This window comes from Pleurodeles waltl, chromosome 8, assembly GCF_031143425.1.
Source record: "Pleurodeles waltl isolate 20211129_DDA chromosome 8, aPleWal1.hap1.20221129, whole genome shotgun sequence".
Lineage (NCBI taxonomy): Eukaryota > Metazoa > Chordata > Amphibia > Caudata > Salamandridae > Pleurodeles > Pleurodeles waltl.
In genome coordinates, this window is record NC_090447.1 from 699,516,075 (window position 1) to 699,532,259 (window position 16,185).

Below are 16,185 nucleotides of genomic sequence, written 5' to 3' on the forward strand. Positions count from 1 at the left end.
TGTTTAAAAGGCTACTTAAGTGAGTGGCACAATCAGTACTGCAGGCCCACTTTTAGCATTTAATTGACAGGCTCTAGGTATATGGTAGACACCTTTACAAGGGACTTACAAGTAAACTAAATATGCCAGTTGTGCATACACCAGTGTTACCTTGTTTAGGGGAGAAGCACATGCACTTTAGTGCTCAGGGTCTTAAAGCCAACGAAAACACCCAGTACAAATGTGAGGCAAACAGGCAAACAGGTTGGGGAGGACCACCCTGAGGCTAACGCTGGCCTTCCCTTTTTTGCTATCCCCAGCCCTTTGGGTCTTTACACAGCTTTTTAAACCAGTAACCAAAAAACTGAGAGAGATGGGAGTTTGGGTAATAGTTTATCTCTATGACATGATCCTCTTGGCTCAGTCCAGAGACACCCTCCTACTTCATCTCTCCTGGACGACTACCCCTTTTCAACAATTGGGGTTTGTTATTGTTGGACCTGGCCCTTTTTGCAGGGTCATCCCCAAACTTTTTGCCTCCTTCCTCTTATTTTTTCTGACCTGTTTTTGTAGACTTTAGGACTCGGGGCACTTTACCACCGCTAACCAGTGCTAAAGTGCATATGCTCTCTGTCTAACTTGTATTGGTGATTGGTTTATCAATGATTGGCATATTTGAATTACTGGTAAGTCCCTAGTAAAGTGCACTATGTGTGCCCAGGGCCTGTAGATCAATTGGTACTTGTGGACCTGCAGCACTGATTGTGCCACCCACATGAGTAGTCCTGTAAACATGCCTCAGACATGTGACTACAGTGCTTGTGCGTGAAGTTGTAAACTGCCAGTTCAACCTGGCACCCAAACGCACATACTACATGTAAGTCATCCCTAAGGCTCAAGGCATCCCCATGGGTAGGGAACAGTGTATTTAAAAGGTAGGACATTCACTACTGTGTTTTACATGTCCTGGTAGTGAAATACTGCCAAATTTGTTTCACTGTTGCAAAGCCTAACCCTCCCATAGGTTAACATGGGGATTACCTTTAAATATCTTTTAAGTGTAGTTTCCTAATAGGAGCAGACAGAGATTTGGAGTTTGGAGTCTCCGAACTTACAATTTAAAAATACATCTTTTTGTGAAGTTGGTTTTTAGATTGTCTGTTTGAAAATGCCACTTTTAGAAAGTGGGCATTTTCTTCCTTAACCATTCTGTGCCTCTGCCTGGCTGCTGAATACATGTCTGGGTCAGACTGACAGTTGGGCTGTTTGTGAATTTACTCTAGACAATGACACAAAGAGAGCTGAGATGTGTCCTGCTTATCCTGATGAGTTTTCCTGATCTAGAGGGGGAGGGAGGAACAAACACCTGCACTTGAAAGGGCTGTGCCTGCCCTCACACAATGCAGACTCCGACCCCCTGGTGTGTGTCTGGGGCAGAGCAAGGAAGAGGCAGGGTCTTGTGCACTACAAAGACTTTCCTTTGATGTTTGCCTACTTCAAAGGCAAAAAGGAGTATAAGTATTTGACTGCTGAGCCCACAATTTTGGATTACTTCCAGATCAAGAGGAACCTCTGCCAAGGAGAAGAGCTTGATGCTTGAGGAGGACCTGCCAGTCTGCCTGTTGCTTTGCTGTGCTGGCCTGCTGCGGCTCCTTCTGCCTTAAGAGGGAAAGGACTTGACTTTGCTTTCTGAAAACCTGCTTGTGAAGTTTCTCCAAGGGCTTAAACTGAGCCTGCCCCTTGTTCTGAAGTCTCAGGGACATCAAAGACTTCATCTGCCAGTGCCTGGGCTCTTCTGCTGAGAGTCTTGACTAGCTAGGTGGTGTGAACTCCATTCCCTGGGCCCTTAGAAGTGGAGGCTGGCAACCTGTGAGAGAAAATCCATACACCTCTATGTGCGCGTCAGAAAAATCGATGCAGCGCCTGTCTCACGGCTGAAAATTTGACCCATCGCCTGCCTCGCGGCTGGAGAATTGGCGCATCGTCTGTTCTCAACGCAGACTCTTTGCACAGCAGGCCAGAATTTTCCATGCAACGACCCTGGGCATCAAAATCTTCAACATCACTGCATGGACCTGAGGCTGCTTGTCCAGAAATCAACACATCCCTTCCCTGCAAGGAAAGAATCGATGGACCACTTCCTAGGCAGAGAAAGAATTGACGCACAGCCTCACTTGCGAGTAAGGAATCAATGCATCGCTCGCTTTTATGATGCACGCTCGACGGTGCAGCTTTATTTTTTACTCGTACCAGGCACTTTGTGCTAAAACAAAGCATCCATTGATTTCTATGGATAAAGACTCTTTTACCTTAGAAATGCATATCTTTGCTTGTGTATGTTGGATTTTTGTCGTTTCGGTCTTGTCTGATTTACATAAATATTGTCTATTTTGTTAAACTGGTGTTTGCAATTTTTTCACTGTGTTACTGTGTGCGTTTGTGCAAATACTTTACACATTGTCTCTGAGAAAAGCCTGACTGCTCGTGCCATGCTACCAAGGGGGTGAGCAGGGGTTATCTGAGCTGTGTATCTCCCTTATCCTGACTATAGTGAGGGTCCCTACTTGGACAGGGTGCAAACTGACTGCCAACTAAAGACCCAATTTCTAACACTTATCAATCACAAAAAATATATGATTTTTCCCTCGCAGCAAATTGCATTTCTAGTATTCCAGATCGACCTGGCAAATGACCTTCTGGTCTCAAAGATGAAGTCCATCAACCATGAACTGATGTCTGTGCAAACATGCAGTATCATTGGCATCTGTGGCACGTCTAGTGGGTCTTCTAACCTCTGTTATTCAAGTGATCTTCCCAGGCCCTCTCAATTATAGGTCTCTCCAGCAAATTAAGATTCAACACCTTCAAAAGGGTCTGACATACGACCATCAATCATCAACTGAGTCATGAACTGAAGGTTTTTTACAGTTGGAGGCTGGACCCAGTGGCGTAGGCCATGGATGTTTCCCTTCAGGATTGGGTGACATAAGTGAATTATACATTTCCTACTTTTGCGATGATTCCCAGAATGGTGGCTCAAGCCAGACGACAATGAACAATGTTGGTATTGGTGATTGCCATCTGGAAGACTTAGACTTGGTTTCCGGTCCTGTTAGAGATGTAGGTGAACCTCCCACTTCTTCCGGTGTTTCCGGAGCTCTTGTCGGACCCATCAGGTATGTTTCACCCCCTTCTTCTCTAGAACCAACTAACTCTCATGGCGTTGGAAATATCAGGAGACAGGGCCAAATCAATGGAATTTCAGAGGATGCTGCCCAATTTAAACAACAGGTGTGGGCTTTATCCATCCATAAATGACACGCTTCTGCTTGGAAGATATGGGTGGGTTGGTGCCTACATCCGGATTTGGATCGAGTGGGATCAGATTTAAAAGATGTCATAAATTTCCTCCCGGAATGTGCCTCTTCCGGACTGTGTTACTGACCAGTATTCAATTTTAGATCAGCATTATCTGCTGGTCACCGCCAAGTGAGTGGTAAGCCATTAGGTATGCATCCTTTGGTTCACAAGTTACTTTAGGGTATTACAGTCACTCAGTTTTGGGATGCAAATTGCATTTTATCTCTCTTTGAACAATGGACCGACAATGTCTTATTATCTATGAAGCAGCTATCATCCAAATTGACTATGTTATGATGTTTTGTCTCGTGTAGGAGAGTTTTGGATGTATGAGCTGGATTTAGCAGGTAGATTACTTTCCCCTGAAAGTGTATCATTCATTATTTCAAAAATGACAAAAATGATGTCCTGGTGTATAGAGTACCCAGCCCTTTTTCTCACAACCAAAAACTCCATGTTATTACATGTTAAATAATTTATGAGGATTGTACCCTAGCCTGACATACGGATCCTTATGGTCAACTTTTACTTAAACTTCAGAAATCCTTCTTAGTAGTGTCTGCAATGACTTTGGCCCGTTGGGTCACATGGGTCATGGCAGAGGCTGGCATTGATGTTTCCATGTACTTTGCTCATTTACCTAGAGGAGCCGTGGCTTACAACGCTTTTGTGTTGGGCTCCAGATTCGAGGATATCCTTTGTGCAGCCAATTGGTCGTCTGACTCTATCTTTAAACAATTTTACTACAAGCATATTGCTCATGCATCCACTATTGCGGCAAATCAGCTTTAAACCAGTGTAATCTGAACCTCCGGTCCTGAGATAGAATAAAAAATGTCTACTTTTGTGACAAAGTTTTGATTCTACTAAGGACGTGGAGGCGAAGATTATTCCACCTGATTGGGTCAAGTAACTGTCTTCCTAATTCCTCATTCGGGAGCGCGGCTTGGGGTAGGTGACCCTCTTCGACCCAGGACTATCAAAAAGTGCTTGTAAAGCCTGGCTAAAGGCTGACGCAGTCCCATGAAGCCCCTTTCCCTAATTGGGAGGGGTGACTTATAGGAACAGCAAGTTCGAGTCAGATTGGACTCGTGTAAGTGACTGGTATCCTTCCTTTTTGACTTTGCGCTGACAGTTACAGACTGCAGGAATCTAATTAGTTGATAGTAGGAGAGATTTAAAGTATATTAGGTCCTGAAGAAGCGTCACTGGATCCTTTGAGGACCATAGAGACGCGAAACATGTCGACCTCACTGCTGAGGTGTGTCAGGTAATTCCTGTCCTCCTCTTGTTTCTACAAACCAATATAGAGTGGTGGAGCATTACCTCTTTCCCACTCCCTTGTTGTGTTTTTAATCTTGGCCATTTCCCTACATAGATTAATAAATTTGATTCTTCAGAGGGTTGTGAACCAATTTAAATTTTTCCATTATTCTCTCCTCTTTATTCTCCTTTCTCACTTTTGGGGTTTGTGGCATCATTGAGAAAAGATCTCCGGCAAAGAGCCCCCCGAAAGGGGGAGCCCGTCAGACATTGCAGTGCCGGTCTGACGAGGAGCATGTCCGATGATGAAGCATGACACCCAATAGGGTGTGTGAGGACTCTTGCTCCTAAGTATTAGGACCCCAGTTCCTTTCTTTCTTGCACTTTTTGGAACAGTGTATTTCAGTATATTAACCTAAAACATTGCTTCTTGTTGTTTTTTCTATGATATGACATAAAGATGGTTGTTACTGTGCGTTTTTTGCCCACTCTTTATTTGAAGAATTATTTGAAGAACTGTTTTCATTTAACCTTTTCTGATTTCGGGAACGAATCAGAAGCAGGAGTTTGGCTGACTGTACCTTGGGAGTTTGGATTTTTCAACGTTTGGTGGGAGAGTTTTGAGGTTCCTTGGAAGGTTTTCAGTTGTTTCCAGTTCCAGTGGTTCCAGCAATGTTTGTGCTTATTGAATGGTTGGACTTTGGATTTCACAAAGAAAGAGTCAGACAAGATGGTGTCTCACAGTTTTAGGGCCTCTAAGTGGAGATGATTGGTGGACTGTGGTACGGGGGAGTGATTTGATGATTCATGAAATATGTAGTTCTTGTTACAAATTTCTAATGTTTTTATTAGCTGCTCTTTTTTGAGTAGTAAAGAAGGAGAAGCATAAGCCTCTCCTCCCTGTCCCTAACAGAATAGAAAATTCTTGTTGCAAAGCTAGAAAAAGTTTTTACCTTACCTGCCATTCTGTGGCCAGTAATCCAGGTATTCTAATAACATTTTATTCCTCTCCATGGATATATTTACCTTTCCCTGATTAATTCACTATGAGACAGCTGTTCTCACTGAAATACAAGTCTCCAAGAAGAACCAAATCAGTATCAGGCAGCCCGGACACAGTGTATGCTTTCAGTAATGAATTGTTTAATTTTGCTGATGCTGGCTACACTCCTGCATTTGTATTTGTCATAATACCTAATACTCTTTGTACATCCACCACCCTTCTGTAAATTACCATGCTTACTTTTGAGGCCAAGTTGTGATTGTGGCGTTTGTATTGTATAATTGACTCTTTTGTGTCCCTGCAGTACTGTTTCTCTTTTTTCCTTTACTGGTCTCATGCAAATAACACTGGGTTTTCTGATAATTTAAACAGTAACTTTGTATTATTTTTTGTTGCTTTTTAGTTGCTGGCTTGCTGCACTGAACGACGATCACAACTTTGATGTAAACAAACCAATGCTGTGGGCATTTCTTTTGCCTGTTGGAGTCATCCTCATCTTCAATATTATTATATTTCTGTCCGTCTCTATTCTCGTGATATGCACTCACAAAAACAACCTGCAAAGGTAAACAAAGTGCGGAAACAAAGTAATTAAAAATCCGTTTTTGTGTTCATACGGTGAAGATAGTTTCCTTTAACTTAACATCATTGTTTTGAAAAGGGATAAACAAAGCAAGGTTGTATAACTTGTCTCACTTTGCATCACCTTAGAGAATTGGAGTCCACTTTAGGGCCAGGAGAGTCATATCCCTGTTAGATTATAAGGAGTGATTGACTATATGAATGACTCTCATTCAAATTAATTGTTCCTTTTTCAGAGGGCATGTTCAAACCCCAGGTGTCCTAAGATGTCTTCCTTTCTTCTGTTTAATGCTGTCTCCTACGGTCTTTGTAGTCCAGGCCCTGTTCACAGCTCTCTCATCAGCTTCACGTACAATGCCCTAAAACTGATAAATGAGTTGTTTTTAATTTAGGATTCTTAACACTTTGGTAAAAAAAAAAGCAGAAAGTGCGTGTGTAAACCTTTCTCTCAGCTGCAAAAAGTCCAAATTTGAGATACAAGGTAGAAGGAGATATGTTTCACAATTGCATTTAAAAGAAGACGTCCACGGGATGTATCACCTTTGTTTAGGACAAGACGCTGTAAGTCTTTGTGCCTACTTCGCCAAGGCCATAGCACCCCAATGGATACCATAAGAATAGACTTACAAATGATGAAAATCGAAGATCTTGCGACTCTGGCACCAATAAGATGCTGGTTCCGTATTTGGTCCAAGGAGGATCTAACACCATATAAAGACGCACTGATAGACATCATGAAACTTCAAAACTTTAAAAAGCTACCTTGGTTTAATGACGTCACAACAACACTGGAGGCCCTGGACCTAGAAGATTTCTGGGTACATCCAGACAAAATTAGGACAGACAGCCTTCCTGCAGTTATAAGGGCCTATTGGGTCCACAAAACACAGAGGCTCTTTAATTCATCTGGCCCCTTGTTAAGACGTTACCTATCCTTTAACCCAGAAGGCAAACCGGCTACTTTATTGACACAATGTACCCGGTGGACAAAAGATCCCTCTACCTCAAAGTTTGCATGGGCACTTTACCAGTGACCTCAGTGACTAAAAAAAGGCACATTGCTGAGACAGGGAGGTTGGCCCGCTGTCCCTCTACTTGGGGGGCCAAGAAACACTAGTCCACTTTCTTCTGCTATGCCACTTTACAATTTCTTCGCACAGTCTGTTTTTACGTCCACTTTTTAGAAAGCATGGTGTCAGGACTTCTAAGGAAGCTGAAGCCCTGTGTATGCGCAGTGATGACAAAGATATCATGCTGGCAATCTCAGCATATATTAATGCGAAGCATGGAAAATAAGAGCCTTAATTTATGTATATTTATCACTTTTAGTTTATTAAAATCACAGATTATAAGAACAGTTGGGTAGGCAGACCATAGCGATGTGATGGTTGAGGTCACTTCTGTTCACTATCAACGAAGTGACTCTTGCAGATTCTCTTGCATCTACAGATAGATTAAATATTTGCAGAATGTAAGCTTTAGGATAATTTGAGCCACTAGATTAATAGTCATATGAGTGATAAGGGAAGGTTATGAGTATTAGTGGCCATATTCTGTAATAGCTTCATTTGTCATGGTGTCACAAGGACTGTCTGAATATAAGTGAACTATGACTAACCATAGATGTTATTTGATATATTGCATATTGTATCACCAATTTTAAATTACTGTGTTTTAATCTGTAATTTTGTAATTGTTATGGCTGGACAGGCTGACAACAACAAAGGAAAGGAAAGCACTTTGGTAAATCACCTGTAAATGTGCACATAGGCTTAGCACATCTTTACAAAGTTCCAATCTGACATGTGCGCATGACGGAGATTTTTCCTCGTATATCTGAAAAGATAATGCACTTAGAAGCACATGTTTTGAACACTTCAACAGTTTGGCCTAGCTCTTGTTTTCAAATTTTTGCTAGAAAAAGTTTGATAAAGTCAACCTTAAAAATTGGATTTTGATTACCTGTATTTCTTATTTATGTTTATAAGTTGTCGTGTTGAATGCTAAACTTCACTCAGTAATATCAAGATGTCAAAAAACTTTTCCTTGCCAGGATCCCGGTATCTTGCACTTACTTGTCGCATTTTACATTACATTTCTAATGAGGCCTTCTGGCAACCTGGCAGCCTTCCAAGGCTTGCAGTGCAGTGGCTTTCAGAGAGGCCACTTGCTATACCCAAGCACATTTCCCTGTCAAAAGAAGCTATGATAATTGTTCTCTTCGTACGGAAGCGGCACCGTTCAGAGCAAAGGTTGGGGCAAATGCAAACTGGTGGGGTTGGGGCTTTTTCATAATTTGAAGGCAAGGGTAGGCAGGCCTTGGCAAGGTTTGTGAAGAGCCGGAGATGTGTTTGGTGGAAGCGTAGGGATGCCACTTTGGTTTGCTGCAGTACCAAATAGGAAGCACCAGAGAAGACGTTACAGATTGTTTTCCCAAAGTTGAGACTTGTACATTTTTTATCTCTGGAGGACTGCAACAGGCTATCAAGGCGATCTGAAAAAGATATAACATTCTTAGCAACATTTTGCGGATTTGGCTCTCTGTCAAACTAGGACTGCAAAATGAGGGGCTTCTATGGCATTGTGAAACCAAAGCTTTTGGTTTTGTGGAGGCCTGTGGGACAAACTACCAACACTTATCCACATGTTCTTTATCTTGGGGTGGCTGCACAGGGGCCTAGGTCCTAATGCTCTACAACATTTCACCAAGATACATCAACCTCTTTTTTCTAACTGCACTATATTGCTGGTTAGCCTCAGTGGGTGACTGCATTCTGATCAATTGCATTCTGTTTTTAGCTTCCTCTGGGTCTTTTTCTAATTTTCATTAGCTTCTGATTCCTACAGGTGGAATTTCTTCATTTTGGTATAATTTTAGTAATCATTTTTTAACAACTTTATTGTAAGTTTTATTGGCAATAAATTCACACACATCGTCATCACCTTTGTGGACAGTATATGGATGCGGTCAAACATAAAACCAGTCAGTGACACATTAGAGACATATAGCATAATTCCCCATTGATTAGAGTTAATTAAGTTTAGAACCCACCCCCCCCCCATCATATCGTGGTCATTCAGGCACCTTGGTAGCACTTGGTCCAAATGTGCTTCATACAATGTCTGGCTTTTGGTTTCATAGGAAGGGAGTTCACAGACGCCAGATACTCTCAGGGTTTTGGAGATCGTCATATATACCCCATTCTTTCCATTGATAGATAACAAATGGGTGCCACAATCTCTCAAATATTGGGACCCTATCGTGGATCAGGGCAGTGAGTCTGTTCAAAGCGTATATCCCCCATATTCCACCCTACCTCTGATTAAGAATTAAGAGTAGGTGCCTGCATTTGTTTCTAGACCTAGGCTTTGCTCATGTGAGCTGCTAGAAGGAGGTGGGAAAATAATTTCGCCATTGGCGTAATCATGGGGTAAAGTCTTAATTTTCCAGGGCACCCAAAAGGATGAGGAGTGGGTCTTGGGGCACAGTAACATTTGTGATAGACTGTATCGTGAGGAGGACCTCATCCCAGAAAGTCTGGATCTGTGGCTTGCCAACCACACATGTGGGAAAGTGCCTCTACCACCGCAGTCATTTCAGCATGCTTCTGAGCTGCAAAACATCTTGTGCAGCCACACAGGGGTAAGGTACCACAAGTCAATATTTGATATATATATATTTTCTTTATAGTGTAGACGTATTGAGATTTTGAAGCCGTCTGCCAAATATCCTTCCATTCGTTTTTTATCTTTTTAACTACATTGTTTTGATCATTTTAACCTATTAATTTCATAATTACGATATTGTTTTGTTGTCATGGCACATATATCACATGCAGCTTTCCCTGACAAAATTCTGCTGCTTGTACCAATCTGCCAAGGGAGTACAGAACCCAGTTTACCTAACAGGGATTACATTGCTTGGGTGTGAGCTCAGTTACAGCTTACATCAAGACGGCAGGCCTTCTCCCCCAAGTTTTATGAATCTGATTTCGTACACTCTGACTTAAGCCTCTCCAGATATGGATTATATTTATACTGTGCGTTTAGAATATCTTCAATACTAACGTTTTCAAATTTTAGTGAAGGCAGATTCGCCTATTTCCAAGGACAAGTACTAATAGTGGTCTGCTTGTATCCCTTGCTAAGCTTTGTATCTGAGTGCTTAAAGAGGTTTTCAGTCAAATCCAGCATAACATTTAGCATCTGGAGTTGCAAATGCTATCCAAAAATAGCACGGAAGCCCCAATTTTGGCAAATAATGTATAAGTTACCACTTAGAAGGAATGTTTGAGTATCACCCTTTAGTTTTCCGGTAAAGACTGAATCCTGCAGTTCTATGGTTGTAATCATTATGTTGGGCTGCTAATGATACTTGCATTGGCACAATATAACCACCATAAATAATTCGTGTATGTTATCAAATGATCACTGTGTCTATGTGTGTAGGAGTCGTGGTGTATGAACAGTAAGAATACCCATGTGTTGCCAATGCGTAGATTCCCAGATATCTGGCATCTAATTGTGAACAAATCTCCTTATAAATCCTGGTGTTCTTATATCTATAGTGATCTGTGTAGTTCATGGAAATGCTAGTGGTTTTCTCTATGTGGCTTTAATATTTTGACTGCTTCCAAGAAGAATGAAAATATGAAACACTAAGGGGCATATATATTTGTGATTCACACTTAACATTCTACCAGACTGCTGTCGAGTGTGCTTACTATTCTTTTTAATCTTATTTTTTAAATCACTCATAGGCATGCACCTTGAGAACTAAAACCATAGGCTCACTAATCCGATATATGGCACAATGCAGCACAGCAACCAAAGTTACTGTGCTGCTTTGCTCCAAAGGAGAGAGGAGAAATGCACCATATCTTAAGAGATATGGGGGCATATTTAAGTGCCCCTAGCACACTCAGAGCCGCACTTTACGGGACATTCCAGTGGCGATAGCCTCTGCTCCATATTTACAATGAGATGTAATGCCACTTTTTGTGGCTTTACTCTTTCTTCTAAATATGCGCCCCGACGCAGTTTTCTGCATCAGAGGGGCATACAATGGGTGTTGCTGTGGACGTGGCACAGCAATACCCATTGCATTTTGACGCTGCCTCAGATATATCAGATTTCGTAAACCTGAGGCAGCGCCGAAATCTAACGCAAACTGAGGAATGGCGTTAGCAAGGCACAACGAGGAGTAATACTTTTATTCCTCCTTGTTTTTTGCTTTTTCTAGAAAGAGCAAAATTCCAGAAATGATTGTTTATGTGCGGGAAGGTGTCCCTTACTGCACATAAACAATCATTTCAAAATGACGCTTTTGCACACACAGAAGTGCCAAATTACCCTTTGTGATTGTTTATGTCCAGGAAGGGACACCTTCTCACATATAAACAATCACACCCCTCTAAACAGACATCCTTCCACGATGGTGCAAGGATGCGCTCGTTGGCAGCTAAATTTAGCGCCAGCGCAGGGAAAAACACAGGGTGCGTGGTATTCAATTAAATATGGCGCATCCATACATTGTGGAAATGACGGAGTCCGGGCCTGCAATTTTTTGGCCTAGTGTCACGCTTCATCATTTTCTTATAAATATAGGTCATGGTGTGTTTTTTTCTCTCCCAGGTGCTGGTGCACTTTTTGCTGCCAACACATACACACTTGCACTGTTTGGCTGCCAACACACACTCTTGCACCATAATGCAGGTGTGTGCGTTCTCTACAGCAAAGATGGTGACACTTCCAATGCAAAAACTGTCATGTACCATGCAGCACACACCCAAGCATTTCTCCTTATTACGACTGCCTTTAGGAGGCATAATACTTTGGCGCAAATGCCGTCTACAAAAGCTAGTAGATAGAAATTTGCAACAATACCCATGGGGGTTACATAGTACAGCACAAATTTGTGTTTCTTTGAGATACTGTCCAATGCAAATCCTGGTTTGCATTGGACAGTAATTCCCACCTCAACTCTCTGCATCGTGTATTTTTCACAGAGTGAAGCCAATCCAACTCAAAGCATTTGTAAACCTGGGCTATAGGCAGTAGTGCTGGAACAAATTTCAGAGTGGTGTTACTGCCATTAATGTTGTATCACTGAAGTCATAGGGATTGTGAAAAATCCAAACATCACACAAAGAACAAGTGTGGCAAACATGCCATGCTCATTCAGCAAGAGAATGGGTAGATAAGGGTGTGCACTTTGAGCACTGGTGAGGTAGGTAGCGCACTGTCATTTACAGGCAGCACATTTTCTGCTGAAATGGCCACTGTGGATTTGCTCCGATATTCAGTTTTACTGGTAAAACTATGTAATGTACAAACAATCATGTGTGGAAATCATGTTTCAGCGAATATCATTTACGTAAAGTGTCTTGATTTGTGTTAAACCTAATAAAATCTTTGTTTCCCCCACACTTCAGAATTACCAAAAATGTGCTTCATTTGTGCTCATCTAATTGCAGATATATTTTTTAAAAAGTATATAGTTAATTTACAGGTATTTAAATGTGTGTTAGAAAAAACTGGCATCCTATAGCCTTTCTTTTCACTTCCGGCAGTCCAGCAACATTGTCACCCAGCTCACTTTTACATTTTACAAAATCCTCTCGCTTTGCAGTAAGAGAAATAAAAGTAAAGACCAGTTTCTGAATAAGCAGCAATTTGTCAGAAGACATATCCTGGCATTTGACATTTGTTTTTGAACACGCAGAAAATGTGACAAGAGGAACACAAAATGTAGAGGTATATTTATGACTCTTTCACCTTCTGAACTTCAACATGGTCATTTTTGCACCCCTAATTCCAGCGTCTGTGGCCATAGAATGTCAAGAAGATATGATCATCCCAAGGCCTGCCTCGTTTATCATTCCCTTCTTTGATTGGATGAGTTTCCAGAACAATTATCCTTATATCCTTCTGTTTGAAAGGGTAAATGAACCTTTTTCATTTCGTACACTTATTAATTCTCTTCATGTCTAAGCACAAAGGGTCAGGTCCTGCCTTGTAAAGTCGCCGTTAACCACCTAATACTAAAATCTGGTGTTCAATCTGTAACTCCACATTTCTCACTTTGTATCCTTGTTAAATGCATTTACAGAGGGGATCTCTTATCCATTCTCATTACTGTGACTTTCTCACCCTAGCTCTGGAATTAATGGTCCTATTCAGAGTTTGGCAGATGGGGGACATCCATAAGACAGTGTCACGTGTCCTGTCTGTCTTTTTTGAAGAGTATACAGCCTCTATGCCCTCTCATTATGGCAGCCAGGCCATCTACTGCTTTTTGGCAAATGTCCGACCTCTGCCAAACTATAAATAATGTTCCATGTGTCCACCCAGCCTTAACCGCTTCCCCGCCACGGATGTAATGGTTACGTCCGGTGACGGGGCGCTGAGGCAACACGGACGTAACCATTATGTCCTGGTAGAGGCCCTTGGGGGGGAAGCGCGAGGGACTTCTTCCCACCCGCTCAGGGCAGGGCTGGAAGGGCAATCACTTTCCCTTCCACCACCGCCCTCCCATCCCCCCAGTGAAGTCTGATGATGTCAGCATGCCAACGGGCGCCGACCTCATCAGAGGTCAACTCCTGTTGCACTGAAAGCAATGCTTCCAGGGCGACGAGGAGAAACTGATTAGTTTATCCTCAGTACAGGGGACAGGGGAGGAAGAGAGGCATGAAAAGGGAAGGAAAGGCTTTTCCTTCCCTTTTCATGTCTCTCTGTGCATTCCTGCAGCACGAATGCATAGTGATCATGCTGCAGGAAGCCACTAGACACCAGGGAATTTATTTTTTGGGGGGGAATTGTCATAAGGGGAGTGGACCGTTGGGCAAGGGCCGCTCCCCAAGGGGGGCATTTTGTTTAAGGCCATTTCTGCCCCCCTGGGGGGCAGATTGGCCTATATTAATTAGGCCGATCTGCCTCCAGAGGGGGGCAGAAGCCATTAGGCACCAGGGCTTTTTTTATATATCTATTGATAAGGAGAGTGACCCCTAAGGCAAGGGTCTCTCCCAGGCGGTCAAATTTTTTATTAGGCCTTTTCTTCCCCGCTGGGGGCCGATCGTCCTATATTAATTAGGCCAATCTGCCCCCATGAGGGTCAGAAGCCACTAGACACCAGGGATGTTTTTGTTTGTTTTTATTTATATTGATAAGAGGATCGACCCCTTAGGGAAGGGTCGCTCCCTGGGGGAGGGCAAATTGTTTTTAGGCCATTTCTGCTCCCGTGGGGGCAGATCGGCCTATTTCTATTAGGCCTATCTGCCCCCGGGGTCAGAAACCACTGAGGCACCAGGGATTGGTGTATGTGTGTATGTATGTGTTTTGTTTAGGGGGGCAGCCCCTTGGGCAAGGGTCGCCTCCCCATGGGGGCACATTACTGTTGGCCATATCTGCCCCCCTTGGGGGCAGATTGGCCTATTTTTGGAAACCCAGAAGGAAGCCCACCAGAGACCAGGGAAGATTTTTTTTTCAAATAAGAGGATGGGGGTATGGCCATACCCTCACCCCAAATAAATGGGGTCAACGTTGTTCTACCCACCAGTGGGCAAATGGATCAATTACCCCCGAACCACACCCGGGGGGGCAGAAAGTCTACTAGATGCCAGGGAATAAAAAAAAATAATTAGAGGGGTGGTGGCTGCCAGCCAGTATAGGCCTGGTTATGCCCCCACCCCAGCTGAAGGGGGTAACAGTGTTTCAGCTCTCCCCCTGCATAGTAAAACATCTTATAACACGGCAAGCAAGAGGACATTTGATTATTTTGGGTTTTGGTTTTACAGTTGGACCATGAGAACTTGGCTAACTCTCAAAATCGTCCCACTTGGAATGGTGAGGGCTGCACTTTTTGGACTTTGAGACGCTGCCATGTAGAAAAATCCACAAGACCTTGACACATCTGAAAACTAAACATCTGGGTTAGTCCAGGGTGGTGTGCTTCACATGCACCCCGCACCATTTTATTACCCACAATGCCCTGCAAACTTTCAACTTTGCTGGAAATCACACATTTTTTCCCATTTTTATGATGGAACCTTCTGGAATCTGCAGGAATCCACAAAATTCCTGCTACCCAGCATTGTCTCATCTATATCAATAAAAATTATGCCCCACTTGTCAGCCTAAAAACGTTTTTTTTTCAAACTGCCTTTTTGGACCTGCTTTGGTTCCCCCTCAATTTCCACATGTTTTTGGCTCTTCCCTGTCTCAGGCACTTGGCCCATCTACACAAGTGATGTATTCTTTTTACCGGGAGACTGAGAAGAAAGTTGGGTGGTAGGAAATGTGTCCTGTTGCGGTGATCCCACACAGAATTGTGGGAAAAATGTGATTTTATTTTAGCTAAATTTGAGGTTTGCTGAGGGTTAGAAAACACTGGGGGATCCATGCAAATCACACCTCCCTAGACTCCCTCAGGTGTCTAGTTTTCAGAAATGTCTGGGTTTGGTAGGTTTCCCTGTATGGCTGCTGAGCCCAGGACCAAAAACCCAGGTACCCCTGCAAAAACAAGTAGTTTTGTATTTGATAATTTTGATGTGTCCAGACAGTATTTTGGGGCATTTCCTTTCTCGGACACTAAGTCTACCCACACAAGTGAGGTACCATTTTTATCGGGAGACTTGGGGAAACGCTGGGTAGAAGGAGATTTGTGGCTCCTCTCACATTCCAGAACTTTCTGTCACCGAAATGTGAGGAAAAAGTGTTTTTTTTGTCAAATTTTGAGGTTTGCAAAGGATTCTGGGTAACAGAACTTTGTGAGAGCCCCACAAGTCACCCCATCCTGGATTCCCCTAGGTGTCTAGTTTTAAAAAATGCACAGGTTTAATAGGTTTCCTTTGGTGCATGCTAAGCTAGAGGCCCAAATCCACAGCTTGGCACTTTCCAAAAAACTGCTCTGTTTTCTTTGGGAAAATGTGATGTGTCCACGTTGTGTTTTGGGGCATTTCCACTTGCGGACACTAGGCCTACCCACACAAGTGAGGTAC

The 16,185-nt window shown here is 42.8% G+C and overlaps 1 protein-coding gene across 1 annotated transcript in view; it reads left to right on the plus strand.

The window, feature by feature from the left end:
• The window catches only part of ADGRG7 (adhesion G protein-coupled receptor G7), a 1,214,738-nt gene that overhangs the window by 1,075,508 nt on the left and 123,045 nt on the right, over positions 1-16,185 (plus strand). The window contains exon 14 of the mRNA XM_069204827.1: positions 6,009-6,170. Coding sequence (XP_069060928.1) covers positions 6,009-6,170 — 162 coding nt within the window. The remainder of the gene's footprint in view (positions 1-6,008; positions 6,171-16,185) is intronic.